Source organism: Cebus imitator, unplaced genomic scaffold (assembly GCF_001604975.1).
Source record: "Cebus imitator isolate Cc_AM_T3 unplaced genomic scaffold, Cebus_imitator-1.0 Scaffold66, whole genome shotgun sequence".
Taxonomy (NCBI): Eukaryota; Metazoa; Chordata; class Mammalia; order Primates; family Cebidae; genus Cebus; species Cebus imitator.
Window position 1 is genome coordinate 5,975,327 of NW_016107381.1, and position 22,108 is coordinate 5,997,434.

Below are 22,108 nucleotides of genomic sequence, written 5' to 3' on the forward strand. Positions count from 1 at the left end.
GAGCAACATGGCTGTTTATTCACCTGGGTGCAGATGGGCTAAGGCCAAAAAGGGCATTAGGAAAGGGCAGTGGGATAGGAGTTGGTTTTATAGGTTTGGGTAGTTTTTTTGGGGGGTGGGGGTGTTGCAGAGTAAGTTCAGTTACAGGGGTGGGGGGTAAGGGCAAGGGAGTATACATGACCACAAGTTCAGTTACGATGGCAGAGTTGGGTGAGAGGTATTTACATTATCATAGAACAGTTAAGATGACAGGGTTGGGTGAGGAGCTTGTCCGGGGAAGCACCGCCACAGCCTGGTGATTAGGGACAATGGCGAACGCAGCGGGGGGCAGTGGGAGACATCAGCAGAGGCCAGCAGGACTTCATGGAGACCTGACAGCTTTCTTGGTTTTATTCCTTCATACATTGACCTCTTCCTTTCATTCCTGTTGCCTATTCCCCTCCATAGACAACCATGTGAATATATTTGATGTATTGGTTTATTATCAATTGCTGCTTTCTATGCATACATGGGTTTTGTGTGTATGGTTTTGTTAATCTAAGGTTTTAGTTGCGTGCATGTTTTTAACTTAAGTAAAATGGCACAAATGGCTTGGTGCTACGAATCCTTTTGTTTCCTTTTCTGTCAGCACTGCTTTTGGATCTGTCCAGTGTATATGTTTCATCCATTGCTTGTGGCTTCTGCATAGTATTCATCATGTACATGCTCTTCGGGGGCCTTGCTCATTCTTATGGGGATCATCTGCTACCCAACACGGTCATGTCACCAACATCCTTGTGCTGTCTCTGGTTGACCTGTGTGAGGATTTCGCTAGGAAATACACTCAGAAATAGGGTTGCTGGATCATAGACCAGTGAACTTTTTAGTTCACTTCTGAGGACTCAGAAGACATGATTATGTCCCCTTTCTCTCACTATTTTCTCGTAAATGTCAGGAAGGTAGGTTGCTTAAAATACCCTAACTTTGAGCCTAGCTCTAGAATCTTGCAGCAATACCATCCAGAGAGCAGAGGTAAAGATTGGTATTTTATTCTCTGTGGGTTGGTTTGTGGTTTGCATTCATTCACTCTGAATTATTGAAACTCGTGCTGCGCCTTCTGTGTGCATGTGTAAAATGAGCCACGGACTGCTGGTCTGCTCTGCTCTTTTGCTGTCCATGGCCGTTTCTAGACCTCCTGTGCAGAGGCAGTGCGGTGCTATGGAAGGAGGCATGCAGTGGAGTCAGGCCAGCACGAGCACACCTTTGGCTTCTCTGCATGTGTGTTAGCCCCATCCCTAAGTTGGGGTCATGCCCACCCGGTGAGGCTCCATGTGCCAGCACATAGCACAGAGCCTACTGGGTGACCCTTCCAACAGTCCCTTGAGAGGAGAGGGCACAGTGCCCCGTAAGCTGGTGTCTAAAGGGTATAGAGCTGTATTTAAGTCTTTACCATCACATTGTGAAATATTTACGGATGGATTTATTTAATGTCTGGAATTGTCTTCAAAATAATCTAGTGCAGGGAGAGTGAGTTGGGATAAAAATCAGATGACCATATAATTTATCATTTAATCGCAAGCATGTTTGAAACTGGAAGAGGGAGCTATTAATTACACCAAGATGACAAGCTTAAACTGGGGTTGTTCCAGCGGACCAAGACATGGGCACCTCACTGGAAAATCAGACAGGACTGGCCCTGATTTGATCATTGTTGAAGCTGGGTGATGAGTACCTGGGAGCTCACTGTATTCTATTTTTTTGTCTGAAAATTTCCATAATAAAGTTTTTTTTAAGGCCCAGTGCCATGGCTCATGCCTATAATCCCAGCACTTTGGGAGACCTAGGCAGGAGGATCACCTGAAGCCAGGAGTTAGAAGCCAGCCTGGGCAACATAGCAAGACCTTGTCTCTATAAAACATAATAATAATAAAATATTGAAAAAATGTATTAAGGAAATGTATCTATCAGAGTGCAGAAGCACTCAGAAGTTCCCACTGCCCAGGAAATGGTTGTTGGGTCCTTTGCCAACCCCTGCCTGGGGGTCATAAGCCTAGGTCACTGGGCTGGCTGTTCTTCCCTGTCTCTGGGCACTTCCAGGTGGGGGTCGATGGGAGGGAGTAGATGGAGAGGCTCCACCTACTCCTCATTGTTGGTAGGAGGAATGAGAACCTGGAGGCTGTCCTAGCTGACTATGTCTTGATTTTACTGGGGGGCAGAGGCTGACCTTTCTCCCTCCCCTAGTACTGTCAAGGCCTGCCCAGGTGGCAGCCAAAGCAGATCCCTTCATGCCCACTGCATACCACAGCATGGTGGCAGGGGCACCTGCAGTCTCTGCACATGCACACATGATTGTTATCTGCACCCCTTATCGGAACTGTGGGTCGGGCAGGAAGCAGCATGACCGCAGTGGGTTCCTAACCGACATTGTATCTCACACATCCTTCACTGCCCTACTTAACCCTCTCTGTGGTATGGCAGTTACTGGAACCTTGAGTGATAGAAGGTAGTCTCTGCTGGGAATGGACTCAGACAGCAGGCTGACTGCCCTTAATTTGATATCTCTTTCCGGTTGTACAGCTGTGCCTTTTTCACACATTTCCATGAAGTGTGATGTTCATTCATCCAACAGATATTTTCAAGAGCCCATCATATGCCAGGCTGTGGGGCTACAGCAGTAAAAGAAGCAGACTCTGCCTTCAAGGGGCTTGTATTGTAAGGGGACCACAGACAGCAGGTGCAGCAAAAGTGGAGGAGGAGGCTCATCTTCTCACCTGCCTTCTGAGTGCTCAGGAATTGGTGTTAGGATGCTGTCATGCGCAGGTCATTGGCAACCGTGGAAAGGATGGTTTTAGAGATTGGAGCAGGTTCAAGAGGAACTGGGAGAGGAAGTGAAGATGGCCATTGGAGATGCTTCATTGGAACTGGGGCAGTTACTGCAGGTGTAGGTGGGATTGAGAGAGCGTTGTGTGAGGTAGGGAATAGCTTGCATATGCAGACTCAGGAGAGAGGAAAAATATGCTTAAGGGAACTTGTTCTAAATGACCCTTCTGTATGCTTTATTGAATGATCGTGATCATGAATTGTAAAGCTCTGGAGGGTCTGATTCAGTTTTCTTCTTACTTGAGAGTCCCATCTTCTCCGTACTGAAATTAAATCACAAATATTTGGATTGTTACTGAAATATCTCTTATAATATGTTTCAATCTTCTATCTATAATCTTTCTCTTGTTATACAAATGGTTCTGAACCTTTGGGTTCTGAGTCCAAATACTTTTGACATCTACCTCTCAGTCTCCCCTAGAATGTGGCATCTTATTGCAGGAAGCTGATGGATCTGCTGATGTCCATTCCCATAGGGTTCAGGTCAAGAGCCTGTGTGGGATGCATTTACTAGACAGCCACTTAGGGATGTGAAAGAAATGAGAACTCTGTGGCCTCCTCTTTTCTCCTCTTCCCTAATGGGTCATCAGTTCGCTGAGGGTAGAAATTATATTTGTTTTGCCATTTTCCTTATGACTTAATAACTAGAATAAATATGAACAAATAGGCAGATGGACTGACTTGGTTGCTTATCCTACTTAAGTGTGGCACATTCAGTCCATAGTACATGGCATCCTCTCTGGGGCACAGTTTTCAGTGGTTCCCCAAGATAGAATGCCACGTGCTGTGGACCGAATGTATTTTATCCCCCAACTCCCCCACAATTCATGTGTTGAAGCCTAATCCCCAGTGTGATGGCATTTGAAGGGGGATTTTGGGGGAGATAAGTGAATTTAGAAGAGGTCATGAGTATGGTGCCCTTGTGATGAAATTACTAGTGCCTCCAGAAGAAGAAAAGACACTAGCACTTTGTCTCCAGCATGTAAGACACAGCAAGATGGTGGCCATTTGCAAATCAGGAAGAGGGCCTTCACCAGATATCAAATCTGGCAACACCTTGATCTTGGGCTTCTCAGTCTCCAGAACTGTGAGAGGTAAATGTTTCTTGTTTAAGCCACCCAGTCTGCAGTATTTTGTTATAGCAACCCAAACTGACTGAGATATCCTGCTTCATAATTTTCAGCAGAGTCAGGGAACCCCTCTGCTGAACCTCAATCTCCTTTAAGAGTTGATCCAGGCCGGGTGCAGTGACTCATGCCTGTCATCCCAGCACTTTAGGAGGCCAGGGTGGGCAGATCACGAGGTCAGGAGATCGAGACCATCCTGACCAACATGGTAAACCTCTGTCTCTACTACAAATACAAAAAATCAGCTGGGCATGGAGGCGAATGCCTGTAATCCCAGCTACTCAGGAGGCTGAGGCAGGAGATCACTTGAACCAGGGAGCTGGAGATTGCAGTGAGCCAAGATTGTGTCACTGCACTCTGGCATGGCGACAGAGTGAGACTCTGTCTCAAAAAAAAAAAAAAAAAAAAAAAAAAGAATTGATCCTTTGGAAGAACAGCCATTACTCTTAGAAGGTTTTACATTAATTTCCTGTTGCTGCTGTAGCAAATATCCACAAATTTGACAACACAAATATATTTTCTTGCTTTTTTGGAGATGAGAAGTCTGCAGTGGTCTCGCTGGTCTGCAATCAAGGTGTCTGCAGCGCTATGCTCCTTCCAGAGGCTCTGGGGGAGAATCTGTTTCTTTGTCTTTTCTAGCTCCTGGAGGCCACGTGCTTTCCTTGGCTCATGGCCCCTTCCTCCAGCTTAAAAGCTAGCGGCAAAACGTCTTCAGATCTCTGTGTCTGCTTTCATAGTCATGTCTTCTTCTCTGCCTCTCTCTTTACCTAATAAAGACTCTTATTACATTCAACCCACCTGAATAATCTCCCCATTTTAAGGTTCTGTATTCATCAAATCTGCCAAGCCCTTTTCTCCACGTAAGGTAGCATTCACATGTTGTGGGGATTCAGAGGTGGATGTGTTTGGGAGCCGTTATTCTGCCTACCACACCTTTGTACAGCTGGTTACACACATGTTCCTGTGTAATGGCTAGGGTGGTAAAATGATTCCTGTTTTACAGATGAGAAAATGGAAGCTCAGGGAGGTTCAGGGACATGCCCTTGGTACATAACTCATGCATGGAGAAGTCAGCACTTGAATGCTGGAGTTCTGAGCCCACACCAGGTTTTTCCATTATATTTGGCTGCTTGTTTTTTTTTGTTTTTTTGTTTTTTTTTAATTATCCTCAACACATTTATTTTTTCTCTTTTTGGAGACAGAGTCTCGCTCTGTTGCCCAGGCTCGAGTACAGTGGTGCAATCTCTGTTCACTACAACCTCCGCTTCCCGGGTTCAAGCAATTCACCTGCCTTAGCCTTCCAAGTAACCGGGATTACACATACCCATCACTACGCCTGGCTGATTTTTCCATTTTAGTAGAGATGGGATTTCACCATGTTGGCCAGGCTGGTCTCAAAAATCCTGACCTCAGGTGATCTACCCGCCTTGGCCTCCCAAAGTGCTGGGATTGCAGGGGTCAGCCACCATACCTGGTCATACATTTCAATAGTATTTGTCAATATTTATTTATTATTTTTTTTGAAATGGAGTTTTGCTCTGTTGCCCAGGCTGGATTGCAATGACACAGTCTTGGCTAATGGCAACCTCCTCCTCCCGGGTTCAAGCGATTCTCCTGCCTCAGCCACTAAAGTAGCTGGGATTACAGGCTTGTGCCGCCACACCTGGCTAATTTTGTATTTTCAGTAGAGACAGGGTTTCTCCATGTCGGTTAGGCTGGTCTCGAACTCCTGACCTCAGGTGATCCACCACCTCAGCCTCCCAAAGTGCTAGGATTATAGGCATGAGCCACTGTGCCTGGCCTCAACATTTATGTTTCTGATGCCAGTATTCTGGGACATTGAAGTGCTGACTTGAAATGAAAGAATGTTACAATAAATCTAAAATTAGTCTTCAAGGTGAAATGTCAGAACGAAGAAGGAGTTGCCAGTTTGTGTGGTCCGCTTCTTTCATAAACATTTGTGTTTTTGAGGACCAATACAGAGACTTCTTCCTGGCTTAACTTTTTTGTCCACTGATATATACTTGGTTTTAATGTTATATCATATGACACATCTTTTGTTTGCTCGCCAGATTTCTTGTCCTAAGGAGATCCTTGACTTTCTTAACCTTGGAACTGTTATTATGAATCAAGATTTATGAGGTATTGCCATGTTCCTGCTACCCTGTTGGAGCCTCCTCTGCATCTTACTCCCAACCTTCTCCGTCTCTCATTCTTATCTACCAGGCTCAAGTAACGTGAACCAGTGGTAAAGAAAAGCAATATGGTAGCACACTCTATATGCCTTGAGTAGGAATCATTCACTATTTTAGGGATCTTAGAATTCATGGACCTTCTCATTCATGCTATCTGTCTGGAGAGTCTCTAGGAAACTCCTTTTGACCCACTGGTCAGGCCCTCACAGCTATCTAGCGTCTTTGCATGTCTTTCTCTGTGATCACTATAGCCCTAGATGAGAGAAATGCAAGGACTAAAGTATGAAGGTCTTCTCTCATTCTGATCATTTCCTTGGATAGAGGATTGATCACTGCACTGCTGCTGACCTTTCAAAACAACTTCGTTCTACTCTATTGGCTGCTTCCTCTTCAGGTACCATTTGAAAACACAATTGTGGCTTACTGGACCGTGTCCTCTGGGTTCCAGCCTCCATCTACCTGTGTTGGAGATGGAGCTGAACAGAGGATGCCCAGATGACAGGGGGCCAGGGCCGGGTCCAAGGCAGGAAGGCAGCCTGCAGTGTTGCTGCGTGCCAGAGCCCAAGCCTGAAATGATGGGTTTTTTGTTTTTGTTTTGTTTTGTTTGAGATGGAGTTTCACTCTGCCACCCAGGCTAGAGTGCAGTGGTGCAATCTTGGCTCACTGCAACCTCTGCCTCCTGGGTTCAGTTGATTCTCCTGCCTTAGCTTCCTGAGTAGCTGGGATTACAGGCATGTGCCACCATGTTCAACTAATGTTTGTATATTTAATAGAGAGGAGGTTTCACTTGGTTGGCAAAGCTGGTCTCAAACTCCTGACCTCCTGATCCCCCCACCTCGGCCTACCAAAGTGCTGAGATTACAGGCGTGAGCCACCGCGCCCAGCTTAGCTGATGGGTTTAATGAAATGAATACAGCACCATACATTCTGCATCCCCGGGTTATAGTGGGAGCCAAGGAAGGAGCCTTCTCATAGACCTCCAGTGACAGAAAGGCTGAGCTGCCGGCATCAGCTGGTAGAAGTTACACAGCGCGAGGCAAATGGTTTTATTCCATATGAGCAGTCACTTAGATGTGAGTGTCATGTCTGTTCGCTGGTGAGTCAGATGCTATGCTGAACATGATCTAGTAGTGTGTTCAGGCATTTTCTTTCTTGTCATCGAAAAATTCCTGTCAGCCAGTAGGTGGACAGTAGGGTAGACAATGCCTGTAGGAGGCCAGAAATAAACTATAGGTCCTGTATAGCTTCTCTGTGAAACTTTGCTTCATTATTCTTTTCCTTTCCCTAACTCTTTTCCCCTTTTCCCCTCCAAACACCTCCCCCCCACCCCACGTACACTCCACAAAAAAAGGCAAGTTAGTTGAAGGTTGGGATTTCTAACTAAATCAATAAAGACTCCAGGTACTTGAGAGGCGCACATGCCTGTAGTCCCAGCTACTTGAGAGGATGAGGTGGGATTGGATTGCTTGAGCCCGGGAGGTGGAGGTTGCAGTGAACCAAGATCCCACCACTGCACTCTTGTCTGGACAACAGAGGGAGACCCTGTCTCTTAAAAAATAAAAATAAGGAGTCTAAGACTTAGAAAATAGTCTGTATCCAGGGAAGAAGCAAGCCTGCACCCAGGCAGTTCCAAGGCCAGTCCCGTTTCTCCAGGAAGGTCTTCTGCGAGCATCTGCCAAGAGTGAAGCCCGACCTGCATGGTTGGTGTCCTACTTGGACAGTGTTCCTCCTGCGGGTGGAGGAAGCAACACTTCTGCTGCTGTATAGACAGCCCACAAATCCCTTGGGAGTGGTAATTGCCTCTTTTGCCTAGAGAGCAGTTTTTATTGTTGCCTTTGTTTTTGTTTCTTGAGAGAAGGTGGTCCTTGTCTCCAGTTGTTGCTGATTTTTTGAGGAACAGGCAGAGGAATTCAGCCTACTCTTAGGAATGTTCTCTGGCATTGCCCAAATGCTGGAAAGTTCACACCAGCAGCAGCAGTGGGTTTTGGGTCCAAGGGATGTAGGTGTGCAGTGTGTGGGGGGTGGAAACAGAGGTGGGGCAGCCATGTGTGAGGAGAGCATGATGTTCAGCCGAATGACTGGGCATTTCCTGGCCAGACCTGTATATCCTACTGCCTAGCTTGTAGGTAATCCCTAATATCTAAGAACTAGAAGAAATTCTTGGGCTACTGCACCAAGAGGAAGAGGACCTCCTTTTTCAACAGATAATACATTCTCTAAGTAAGACATCTTCAAGATACAAGCCAAGTGTTTCCCTGGAGACTTTACATCCACACTTTTTGAATCAAAATGAATGCCCCTAAACTTGCCCAGTCTTGGTAGCCAGGTGACAAGGAGTTATAAATTGATATCTGTATTTCCTAGAGAATAATTTGGGAGTTGATTCTCATTTCACACTCATGCTGATGTTTTCAGCTGCTGCTGCTTTTTTTTTTTTTTTTTTTTTTTTTTTTTTTTTTTTTTTTTTTTTTTTTTTTTTTTTTGTAGGGAAGGGGATCTCACTATATTGCTCAGGCTGGTGGGCTGGTCTGGAAGTCCTGACTTAAAGCATTTCTCCTGCCTCAACCTTCCAACATGTTGGAATTACAAGCGTGAGCCACTGCACCCAGTCAGTTTTCAGCTTCTTGTATCTGCTCAGACTCAGGTCATCGGACCATCATGTCCCTGTCCCTGCTTCCCCATCATTTCTCTCCTAAGCAGCCCTTCCAGGGCCTCTATTTGGAAGAAATGAGTTAGAGCATCAAAGGGAACAAGACCAGTGAATGACCACAGCTCCTGCTCCAGATAGATACTTTCTGCATTCTTCATGTGACTGGAGTACTGTTGCTGAGGCTCCACCTGGCAGGCTGCAACCTGGACTCATTGTACAGCAGGGTGGGTTTAATATCCTCACTCCCACTTACATGCACACACTGTGCTTCCTTTTGTTCCTAGCTGTAGATGTCTTCACTCAGGCTCTTCTGGTTTGCAATAAGTATACAGGAATAATTTTGAGACAGGATCTTACTCTGTCATCCATGCTGGAGTGCAGTGGCCTGATCAAGGCTCACTGCTGCCTCGACTTTCTGGGCTCCAGCCATCCTCCCACTTCAGCCTCCCAAGTAGCTGGGACCACAGGCACGTGCCACCATGCCTGGCCAATTTTTATATTTTTGGTAGAGATGGGGTTTCACCATGTTGCCCATGCTGGTCTTGAACTCCTGAGCTCAAGTGATCCACCTGCCTTGGCCTCCCAAAGTGCTGGGATTACAGGCCTGAGCCACCGTACCCAGCCAGGAATAAATTTTTTGGACTTATTATTGGAATTCAGTCTGTATGATTTTTCAGATATTCATATGTGTATTTTTCATATGTTCATCAATTCTAAGGCACAGACACTCACAGTTTAACAACTTTAAAATCAAGATATGCCATATAATCACATCTTAAAATTGTGAATTTCTGTGGAATACCACATTGAAAAAAAATTATTGGCAGCTTTTCTTGCCTTTCTTGGAGGTTTATAATGGTGATTGATGGCATCTAGGAGTCCGCAAAATACATTATGTAAGTTGAGCTCATTTTTCACTTTTTTTGCCTGAAGTATTTGCGAATTTCCTCGAATGGACAGATTTGCCAGCAAGCTTCAGCACATTTGAGCGGTAGTGGATGCAGCCAATAAAATGGTTTACTCTGCACAGAGCATTCACACATCCATCCTTGGCTGGACTTTAAAACAACTCTGGAATAGGCAGGGCACCACTTGAATATTACTAAGTAGCTCGTACAAGGCCATCTGGCTAGTGATTGGGAAAACCTGTTTTCTTCTGATGCCTAGTCTGATTCCCTTTCTTCCCTACCAGTCAATGTAGAATTCAGAAGCAGCAGGAATATGTCAGAGTGGAATATACCATGCATAGAGTAGAAAATGAAGATCACTTTACTAAGAGGATCTTCATAGTTGGTAAAAATTGAGACTCTTAATACCCAACAGAAGAAGGTGGGTAGGCACAATATTATTAATTATCATATGGAATACAGACATTGAAAATGACAAGTACCTAGATTGTAGTTGATACAAGAAAGCGTATGTATGTGAAGAGCAGAATATAAATATCCTAACTCCCTGGCTCCCAATGCCAACCATTTACCTCTTTGAGCCAAGCATGGGGCAGGCAGGTGAAACCCAGATGGAGTTAGAAAGGCTGAGCTCCGGAGAAAATGCAAAGAGAAATTACAGAGAAAAAGTAAGAGACCTGGACAATATAACCAAGACATACAAGCAGCAGGAGTACTAGAAATGGAAAAAGGTAGAGGAAGGGCGCTTGAGGCAGGACAGGCCAGGACTAGCTTTTAATGTCATAATACACATTCCCCTTAGCTCGGTGGCTCAGTTCGGCACGTTGATCTCTTCCCCATGCTGCAGCATACAGTGCAGGTCAAGAGGGAGGACTGTGCTCACTGTTGTTACTCAGGGACCTGAGCCAGCAGAGGCTTCGTTGCAACACCTGCTCCCTGATTACTGCAGCAGTACAGGTAGCATGGCAGGTCACACGGTGACTCCTAAAGTCCACTTGGGTGTGTGCAGGTTTCTTCTGCTCACATTTCATTGGCCAAAGCAAATCACAAACCCACCCTTAACTTCAAAGACAGCAGGCACATGCAGTCATTATATACAGCCAGTGCTCGACTTACAACCACGGTTGGGACTGCGGACCGGTCGTAACACGATTTGGTCGTAAGTTGAGTAGGCTATATGTACAGTTGAAATGGTGCACGCGGAGATGGTAGTGCCGCCAGAAGCTGGTCCACACTGTCGTACACCCAGCTGGACAACGTTTGCGCTGCCAGGCGCGGAGCAGTCGTGGCTAGCGATTGTGGTTGTAAAGTCGAATGGTCATAAGTTGCATAGGTGGTAAGTCGATCAATACCTGTATAGATAGGAGGAGGAAGGCTAGAAATATTTAGTGAACAGCACTGATGAGTTACCATCCGGAGAAGTAATGAAGAAGAAACATCTAGAAGAAAATTTCCCTAAAGAAGGAAGAATTGAGTCTGCATATTGAAAGGTAAAACTGATACGAGAAGACACTCTAAGCATATCCTGGTAACGTTTCTGAACTCTTAGGATGAAGAGAAAAATCTTCAAGCTTTCAGGCCAAAGGAACAAATTTTTAAGAAAAAGAGTCACACTGGCACCAGATTTCCTGTTTGCAACACCAAAAAGGTAGAAGATGGTGGAATTTCATCTACAGACCACGGGGGATAAAAGGAATGCTACTCAAGTATTCTGTACCCAGGCAAGCTAACCATTCAGCTGTCAGAATGAAAGAAAGGTATTTGAGCATATAAAAAGACTGACAGTGTGCCTCAGCTGTCACCCACGGCCCTTGGCTTCACAGTGCCTAGATGTTCTGCCTTCACTGTTCCTCTAATACATCCAGGGCTCTGCTTGTCTGTCACCTCCTCAGAGGCTGTCCCTGACCACTGTATCCAAATTAGCACACACACCCACGCTGCTTGGCCTTCTCTTCACAACACAGCTCACTGCTTGACACTTTGTTCGATGTTTATTAAAAATTCAAACGTTTGGAAAAGTTGGAAGAAATTTAACTTGTGCATCTTATTTTTTTGTTTGTTCATTTCATTTTAATGCAGACATCCGTGACCTTCCCTGATATAGATTACTAACTACAGCTAATTAACTACAGTTCCTTATTTGTTTACAGGTCTTTTTTCTGGTTGAGGTAAAATTTGCAAACAACGAAATCTCAAATCTTAAGTATATATTTGGTGAATTTTGACAAACACATACACGTGTGTAACTGAAACCCTCCTGATGATACAGAACATTTTTGTCACCCCAGAAAGTTTTCTCATTTCCTTCTCAGTGAATCTCTGCCCCCACCCTAACCCCTAGAGACAAGCACTGTTCTGATTTCTTCCACAGTAGATTAATTTTGCCTTTTCTAGAACTTCATATAATTAGAATCATGTGTGCACTTTTGTGTCCTTCACTTGGCATGTTTTAATGCGTCCATGTTGTTGCAATGTATCGGTAATTCATTGCTTTTTATAGCTGAGTAGTGTTCCGTTTTATTCCATGGATGTACCACGGTTTCTTTATCCATTCTGTTGACGGACATTTGGATTGTTAGCAGTTTTTGCTTGTTAGGAGTAAAGCTGAGATGAACATTCTTGTAAATGACTATTTGTAGGCATATGTTGACATTTCTCTTGGGTAAATCCATAGTGAGAAATTGCTTGGGTCATAGGCTGGGTGTATGTTTGTTTAATGTGAAACTACTAGACCTTCCCCCAAAGTGGCTGTGTCATTTTCTATTCCCTCAGATACATGTGAGAGTTCCAGTTGCTACACATCTTCACCAAAATTCCCAACATCTGGTGTTGCTAGTCCTTTTAAGTTTTTATTTGGTATTTTAGTAGTTAGATTTATTGGTCAGTGTTTTCTAGAGAAACAGAACCAACAATGTGTGTGAGTGTGTGTTTGAGTGTGTGTGTGTAAAGAGATTTATTATAAAAAAATTGGCTTCACATGATTATGGAAGCTGAGAAATCCCATGATGTGCCACCTGCAAGCTGGAGACCTGGGAAAACTTGTGGAGTATGTAGTTCCATTTCAAGTTTGAACTGGAGTTTCTCCTGAGAAATCAAAGAGCTGATGGTATAAGTCCTAGTTCAAGCGCAAGAGAAGACCAGTGTCCCAGCTTAAGCTGGTAGGCAGAGAGAGTGAAATGTCTCCTCTTTGCTTTTTTATTCTGTTCACGTCCTCAGTGGATTAGATGAGGCCTGCTCACCTTGGGGAGGCCAGTCTGCTTCACTCAGTCTGTAGTTTCAAATGCTGATCTCACCTGGAAACACCTCACAGACACACCAGAAATAATGTTGAGAGAAATATCTGGGCACCCCATGACCCGGTCCTACTGACCCATCACAACAAATATGTTAATACACATACACAGATATATTCTTTCATTGTCAATATGGCTGTCTTCTGATGTCTGCTTGTGAGAACTTTCTGGGGAAACAGGTGAGCCCCCAGGCTCCAGAGCAGAACTGCAGAGGGCGAGTCCAGAAGAGAAGTGTTGGAAGAGTCAAAAGCCAGAATCCCTGAGCCTTTCCTGGTCAAGAATGTTCTCCAGGAGAGACTGACTCACAGTTCAGCAACTGATAAATTGTTTTGATTTTCACTTATTTCTGTGTTGACAGAGAGGGAGCCTGTGTGTCTTTGAGGGTGAAGAATGAAGAATGTGATACCTACAGCTTAGAAATGAAAATCATCCATGTTACCCCTTGAACTTCTATTTGTAATAAATCCCATTTATTAAAATTAGTTTATTCAAGTCCCATTTTATGGACACGAAGCACCATGAGGATGTGACGGAAAGATGGAGGCTGGAAGCTGAGAACTGAATGCTAAGGACAAAGTCAAGGGGCGGACGTGCTCTGAGCACCTCAGCCAAGAGGCACCCTCATCTACCCATCTGCCCCAGGACCTCCCATCTGTGTGGCGTGGCTTTCTTTACCCTGATTGCTTCGTTTGATTCTTCTACCTTTAGGTGATCCCAGAGACAGGCAGAACTGGGGCAGCCTTTAAAATAGCGCATCAGCATGGGGAGAGGGGAGAAGGGAGGGCTGGGGAGGGAAACTGGAGCAACACGCCGCCAGCACGTGGTCCTGCTTGAGAAATCAGGTCTTAAAGGAAAATGAGAAGCTTTGGAAAATGAGAAGTGTATCCGTCTCCAGAGCACTAAAACTCGAGTTTATGTTGCAAGATAAATGTTGCAGTGGGTTGGGAGAGTTCTTGTAGCTTGAACCGGTTGCCCCCATCCTTCGTCTGTTGCTCTGTCAAATGGAAGGGCCTGGATGAAGACATGCCCAGTTACCCTGACCCAGGAACATGCTTGATGCACGTGACCATGTCAGCATTCCTGGGATCACTGTTGCTTCACTCACCAGTGGGCTTATCCTGATATTGTGAGTGTCCCTTTGACCTGACAGTAACGGGTCATAGATGGCAAGTGCAGACTTGTCTTCTCTTGGGAGCTCTGCTCTCTGGTACAGCCAACCAAATGGCAAAGGATTCCCCACTTAAGGCACTTATTGAAAGACAGGAAGCAGCTGGACTCTGGCTGATCCAACTCTCTGCTCAGCTCTTCTGGCTATGTAAACAGTGAGCCGATCTGATGACAAGGAAAGAAAGGAAACCAGGTCTCCATTAGAAGGACTCTGTGGGCTTCTCTTGCTTGCAAGTGGAAGGATCCTTTAGGCGCATTTGCTTGGCAGAACCCACCCAGAGCAGAACTGCGTGACTAAGGACGCATTCCCCACAGTGCTCTGTCATTCATTTCATCCTCATTTTGAGTTAATGGCGGAAAAGCACAAGGAACTAGGTACGTTCCCTGCCTCTTCCTCTGTCTGGTGGGAGGAGAAGATAGCCTAAGGTGAACCAGTGACAGGCTTGGCCAGCAAGCCCGAGCAAACTGACATCTCCCTCCACTGCCCGTTGCAAACTTTTGGCAGACACAACCTGTGTTGCAGGGACCAGCTGGAACGCTGGCTGGCTGCTCCCCTGGCCTCCAGGGTGTGACGTGCAGAGCCTGGTCTCAGAGGCATAGGGAATGTCCTGTAGCTTTCTCCTGAAAGAAAATAAAAAAGCACCGCTTAACTGCTCTGAGTGCTGATGAAAGTCTCTTAGGAAATTTGACAAAATCATGTGGCCTGGATGACTTTGCAGACCTTTGGTTTACTTTTGTTTTGCTGGGCTAATTTTAATTTTGTACGAGCTTTTTTTCCAAAATGGAATCAAAATTTCCTAGATATTTTAACCTTCAGGTAGCTCATAAATGTCACAGGATTTATCATTCTGTAGGGCCGCAGTGGACGAGTATGGGAAATGATTTGGGCAATGGAGTGGGAGAATCCATCTTGATCATCAGATGACCTTTCAGGAAAGAAGGCGGGGGTGTTAGTCTTTTCTACTCTCTGTGTTCCTCTCTCTTACCTTTTACCCTTTTTTTTAATTTAAAAGGTAATTGCAGATTCAGCATCTTACAACCAGTGTTGTAGGCTCAGTGCCAAACTGAAAGCAGAACTCCAGATTAACAGAGTTCCTAGGAAAAAAAGTGTCCATTTTTTCACATTACGGGGTTAGCCAGGACCATGGGCACTTAAGGGGAAATTGCTGGGACAATGTAGAAGATTCATAAATGAGTATTTGGTCAGAGCCAGTATTTCTCTTCTTTCTGCCACGTAACTCTTCGGTACTAGTCAGTAGCACAGCACGTGAACAAGAGTGCAGACTTCCTCGGTGTGAGGGGCCAGCTCTGGCTCTTTCTGGCCATGTGAATCTTGATCAGGTTATGTAATCTTCTGGGCCTTGATGTCCTCATCTGTAAAATGGCGTTAATGACAGATAGTACCTACCTACCTTATATGAGGAGCCACATAAAGCACTATGGCTGTCCATAGTAATGACTCAATAAATGCAAAGTATTATTTATTATCATATGCAAGAGCAGATGCTGCAAAGGTTGAAGAGAGACTGTTGGTTTCCAGTTGGCAAGTGCCAGTCACAGTACACAGTGCTCAAGAGGTTCAGAGGAAACAGCAATGTCACCTGGCAGAGGTGGGGGCTGCTGGCACCCCCTAGTGGACTCTACATAGCCTGTGGCCAGTGTGCCCTTGCCATGGTCTTGAGGATGGAAAAGCAAGGTCATCATGTGATTTCCCTCAGTTCATAGAGACCAACTTATTTGTTTTGTTTATTTTTTGTTTAGACAGCGTCTCACTCTGTTGCCCTGGCTGGAGTACAGTGGCCTGATCATGGCTCACTGCAGCCTCAACCTCCTGGGCTCAAGCAGTCCTCCCTTCTCAGCCTCCCAAAAAGCTGGGACTAGAGGTGCACACCACCACACCCAGCTAATTAAAAAAGAATTTTTTTTAAATAGAGACAGGGTCTCCCTATGTTGTCTAGGCTGATCTCAAACTCCTGGACTAAAGTGATCCTTCCACCACGGCCTCCCACAATGCTGATACTACAGGCATAAGCCACCATGCCCAGCCCAGAGTTATTTCTTGAGCCATACCAAAATAAAATAAAACAGAAACACCAGAGTTAGTAGATGCTGATATTGCTAACCCTGCTTTAGGTAAAGTGTAGGTCTCTTCCTATACCAGTGGCGTTTCCTCCAGAAGTAATATTTCCCAACCTACCTCGTTCTTAAAACTCTATGGCCAACTCCCCCTGCCCTGATGGAAAGGACTTTAGTTTGGAAGCTGAGAACCCTGAGGCTAGTCTCAGTTTTACCTCCTCAGTTGTGTGACAGTGTGCCACTCAGAGGCCTTCACCAGGGCCCGTCCCCTCATCTGTACAGTGAGGGGATTGGTCTAAACATGTGAGTCTCATCCTTTTTTGTTCTAGGACATGAATGTCTAGTGACATTCCCTTATAGACCTTCTTGTTGGGTGGCCTACTTCCTAGCACCTTAACTATAACTCAGCCCCTCTCCTGCACTCAAGGAATCATGTTGGAATACAGGGGAGTAAATGATGCTATTATAGGGATAACCTTGAGTCTCTTCCGAGTTATCGGAAACATAAGTACCTGTGAGGTGTAGTTTTGTTCTTAGTCACAGGTCACGTTAATGCTTGGCAGTGAGAGTGTCAGGGCCTGGAGGCAGAGGGCCTGTCCTAGAGCACATCCCTCCCCTCCTCCCATAGCCTCAGCTTGCAGGCAGGTGCCACCTTCCCGAGTTAAAGTGCAGGTGTCCTTTAGTTATTCAAAGAGTTGCAAAACTTTGGTCTTTGGGGTTGAAAAAAAAACCCATGTGAGTGCAGAGGGACTTAGGCTAAATCGGAAAAGCATCTTCCATCTGTGAGACGCAGGTTCACCCCTCACCTTCCCATCAGGCTGTGACACTGGGTCTGCACATTTCTAAACTGGGTTAGAAAATAATCAGCCTGGTGTGTTTACATCCCGCTGTGCAAGAAAACTGGGGATGGAATTCCCCTTCTTTCTTTATGGTCTTCTGGGGTTTTTTGTTGTTGTTTTTGTTGTTTCCTTTTTGTGGAGAACGGGATCTCGCTGTGTTGCTCAAGCAGGTCTCAAACTCCTGAGGTTAAGTGATTGTCCCACCTTGGCCTTTCAAAATGCTGGGATTACAGGCGTGAGCCACCATGCCGGGACTGGTCTTCTAGCTTTGTTACTGATGGATTTGTAACCACCCAGATGTCAGAAATACATCCCTTTCTCAAAGCTCCTCCAGAGTCCTTGGATTGTTTGTATTTCCAAAACTTTTTAGCTCAGATACTTAGATGCTAAGAATCTCTGAGGAAAGAGGTTGGGGAAATGGGGGCTGTGCCTTGGAGTCAAGTGTCCCCTTTGTCTGTAGTTAGCCAGGCCTGAATTTTCTGTCTGGTCCTATAGTTCAAAGCATTGCTAATGAAGGGGGAAAAAAAGAGGATTTGGAGAGGACTTTAAGCAAATTGGTTGTCAGCTAGCCTCCTGGCTCTCAGCACCCCCCACCACCAGAGTCAACGGCTTTTCATGCAGAGTTAGGCACCCACCTGAAGGGGTCACTTGTGAAGGTATGCACTCCTCTTCTGTCCTGGAACGTCTAACAGTCAACTTCAGCCTCCTTTTTGAGAAAAAAAATACATATATATTTATTTGATTGTAGAGGCAGGGTTTCACTATGTTGCTCAGGCTAGTCTTGAACTCCTGAGCTCAAGTGATTTACCCACCTTGGTCTCCCAAAGTACTGGGATTATAAGCGTGAGACAACGTGCCTGGCCACATTTAGCCCTTTATCTGTTTCATAAGACTCATGCCCATAATTCTAGCACTTTGGGAAGCTCAGGCGGGTGGATCACCTGAGGTCAGGAGTTTGAGACCAGCCTGGGCAACATGACGAAATCCCATCGCTACTAAAAGCACAAAAATTAGCCGGGTATGGTGAAGCATGCCTGCAATCCCAGCTACTCGAGAGACTGAGGTGGGAGAATCTCTTGAACCCAGGAGGCGGAGGTTGCAATGAGCCACGAGATGGTGCCATTGCACTCCAGCCTGGGCTGCAGAATAAGACTCCATCTCAAAAAAAAAAATAAATGTTGTAGATGATTATCACTAGTGTCAAATAAAACTGCGTATGGAAAATTTGACTAAAAATTAACAAGAATCTAGTCTTTACAACAGTACAGTGGACGCTTGAACTACATTGAGGTGGGGGGGTGGTAGCTCCGACCCCTGCACAGTCAATCTGCATATAACTTTTCTTTTTTTGAGACAGGGTCTTGTCCTGTTTCCCAGGCTGGAGTGTAGTGCTGCAAACATGGCTCACTGCGGGTTTCACCTCCTGCGCTGAAGCAATCCTCCCACCTCCGCCTCCCAAGTAGCTAGGACTACTGGCACACACCACCGCTCCCAGCTAATTTTTTATTTTTTGTAGAGACAGGCTTTTGTCATGTTGCCTAGGCTGGTCTCAAACTCCTGAGCTCAAGCAAATCTGCCCGCCTCAGCCTCCCAGAGTACTGGAATTACAGGCAGGCACCACCACACCCAGCCCTGTGTATGACTTTTGACTTAACCAAAACTTAACTACTTAATAGCCTGCTGTTGACCAGAAGCCTTACTAAAACATAAACAGTCGATTAAGATGGATTTTATATGTTACAAACGTATTATATACTGTATTACAATAAAGAGAGATAAAATGTTATTAAGAAAATGATAAGGAAGTGGCTGAGTGAGGTGACTCACACCTGTCATCCTAGCACTTTGGGAGGCCGAGGCTGGGAGATCGTTTGAACCCAGGGGTTCAAGACCAGCCACAGGAACATAGCGAGACACCATCTCTAATATAAAAAAGTTTTAAATAACATGTTAAAAAGAAAATTGTAAGGAAGAGAAAATATATTTACTGCTCATTAAGTGGAAGTGGATCATCATAAAGGTCTTCATTCCTCATCTTCACATTGAGTAGGAGGAGGAGAAGGGGTTGGTCTTGCTGTCTCAGGGTGGCAGAGGCCATGAAAAATCCACATGGAAGTGGAGCCCCGCCATTCGAGCCCATGTTTGAGGGTCAGATGTTGTTGGATGTGCCACATTAGGAAGTCCAGGCTGGGCGGGCAGGAATCACAATCACAAAAGAGAGAAGCTGTGATGTGCACAATTTAATGCAGACAAGTAAGATTTCAGTGGCAACAGATCTTTTTGATAGAATTCACATGGAAAAGAATTGATCCATTTGAAAATCATTTCAGTGAAAGAATGGAAAAAATTAGAAATAATTCATCTGTGTTGTATGGAAAAATGGATCAAGGGATTAGGTTTGCTTAACAGAGTTCAACTCAGAAGATTCTCAACCAGAATTCTTCAGTCTGGGTATAATTCTGTATCAGTGGAAAGTCTGGCTGTGTAAGCAGTCCACACTGCCTTGGGAATAAAACGGCAGGATCACAATACCCAGTACTGGCCTGGTACCATGAAACAGCTGTCACTCTTGGTAGCATTTGGCCAAGGCTCATGTGGCATCTGGGAGCACCTGGAGGGCCACCCCTCAGCAAGGCTTACACACATCTCAAAGGACAGTGGCCATAAGCCACAAGGGAGGCAAAGGGGACTGCAGGTGAGGGAGGGAGGTGCTGCCTGGCTTGGGCAGCTGAGGCCAGGAGCCGGGTGAGGGATGAGATTCTTCCGAGGATGATCCAACCAAGTGGCTGAAAGGCTGGGAGGCAGAAGGATGTTAAACTATTATGCAATGGCTGAGTTTCCAGGTGCCTTGATTTGATGCCTCCCTATCCCCATTGTCCACCAGACCCCTCTGAGAAAGGGTCTAAAGAAAATTGGCCGGGTGCGGTGGCTCAAGCCTGTAATCCCAGCACTTTGGGAGGCCGAGGCGGGTGGATCACGAGGTCGAGAGATCGAGACCATCCTGGTCAACATGGTGAAACCCCGTCTCTACTAAAAAATACAAAACATTAGCTGGGCATGGTGGCGCGTGCCTGTAATCCCAGCGACTCAGGAGGTTGAGGCAGGAGAATTGCCTGAACCCAGGAGGCGGAGGTTGCGGTGAGCCAAGATCGGGCCATTGCACTCCAGCCTGGGTAACAAGAGTGAAACTCCGTCTCAAAAAAAAAAAAAAGAAAAGAAAAGAAACCTCAAGTCAGGTGTCAATGGCCTCTGTTAAACCTTAACAAGGGATGTAAGGCAAGGAGAGCCCTAGTGGAAGCTGGCAGTCAGTCACAAGCTGCAATAAAACGGACAAATGCTGCCAGGCACGGTGGCTCACGCCTGTAATCTCAGCACTTTGGGAGCCTGAGGCAGGTGGATCACCTGAGGTCAGGAGTTCAAGACCAGCCTGGCCAACATAGTGAAACCCCGTCTCTACTAAATATACAGAAATTAGCTGGGTGTGGTGGTGGGCGCCTGTAATCCCAGCTACTCAGGAGGCTGAGGCAGGAGAATTGCTTGAACCCGGAACCCAGAGGTTGCAGTGAGCTGAGATCGTGCCACTGCACTCCAGCCTGGGCAACAGAGTGAGACTCCATCTCAAAAAAAAAAAAAAAGGCAAATGTTCAAATGAGTCATTGAAGGAGGACAGGGCTAGGGTCTGTTCCAATGGCCATCCTCCACATTGACCCTGACCCCACACGGCTGGTATTCAAGAGTGTCGACATGTCCTGCAGATGTGCTGGATCTGGAGAAAACATTTCATCCCATTCTCCTCTTTTTCAGGTTTCAAGTGCCCCATTTGCTCCAAGTCTGTGGCTTCTGACGAGATGGAAATGCACTTTATAATGTGTTTGAGCAAACCTCGCCTCTCCTACAATGGTAAGGGCTTGGCCTGCCTCACCAGCCTCCAAAGCATTTGTTGGGGGAGCCTCCAGTCAAGGGTGGTTCTGGGCGGTATTTTCACCTTGCCCTCTGGCAGGCATTCCTGAGTGGTGGTGAGGAAAGTGGACTGTTCAGGGAGCCTTGTTGCCCAGGTCAGAGAGGAAAAGGGGCGGGACAAGGAAAGAAGGCCCAGGGGTCAGGTCCGAGGCCAGGGAAGCCTCTCCGGTTGCTCACTTAGTCCCCTGCCCCTCTACAACTCAGTTGTGAGGACTTTGGCTGGGAGATGCAGCCATTCCTTCACCCATCACGCATTTGACTGTGGAAGGCCCCAAAACAGCGAGATGCACGCCACGGTTCAGCAGACGGGCCCTGAGCAAGCACCTACTCTCCTTGGGGAAGTGGGGGCTATGTGCCAGTGGCATGCAGAGTGCTGGGAAATTGGTCGTCTCTTTGTCACTTTCAAACTCAGGTGAACACTTGATTTAGCCCAGTGACTCCACACCAGAGATCTTGACAGGGGAGTATGTGTGACACAGAGACACTATAGGGATTGAAAATGCAGGTGGGCCACGTTGCTGCTCCACCTAGGCCTTGTCGCCTCCTACCTTGGCGACTGCCTCAGAGCCCAGCAGTGAATACCGCGGTGGGTAGGACCCTGAAGGCAGGGGATTTCTTAACAGCCAAGCTAATCTAACAGGGCACCTCTGGGGAACAAAATGACTGCCAACGTCGGCCTAGCATGTTGTGCGTAAGGCTTGGAGTCCAGCTGATGGGAGTTCGAATCTCCCTCTACCACTCACTGTCTTGTCTTGGACAAGTTGCTGGGCCTAGCGGAGCCTCCGTTTTCTCGTCTGTAAAGTGTGAATAGCAATACTTGGTGCATGGGGTTGTCGGAACTGGGTATGAGGTGGCACATAAAGCCCTTTGGTACAGAGCCTGGCCCATGGTCAGTGCTTGGGAAGTTATAGCTGCCGTGAAAGATGTGAGACCTCCCTAGGTTTCTTTTCACAGTTTTTCAGAGCCCACAGACTTCATCCTCAGTGCTGCTCAGCCCACGCCACTGCTGACCTTCGGTTTTCCATGCTCATGTG

General features: G+C 46.1%; 1 protein-coding gene across 3 annotated transcripts in view; it reads left to right on the forward strand.

Moving 5' to 3' along the window:
* The window catches only part of ZNRF1 (zinc and ring finger 1), a 124,371-nt gene that overhangs the window by 86,210 nt on the left and 16,053 nt on the right, over nt 1–22,108 (forward strand). For all 3 annotated transcript variants that reach the window (XM_037739268.1, XM_017530573.2, XM_017530572.2), the window contains exon 2: nt 20,919–21,014. In XM_037739268.1, coding sequence (XP_037595196.1) covers nt 20,919–21,014 — 96 coding nt within the window. The remainder of the gene's footprint in view (nt 1–20,918; nt 21,015–22,108) is intronic.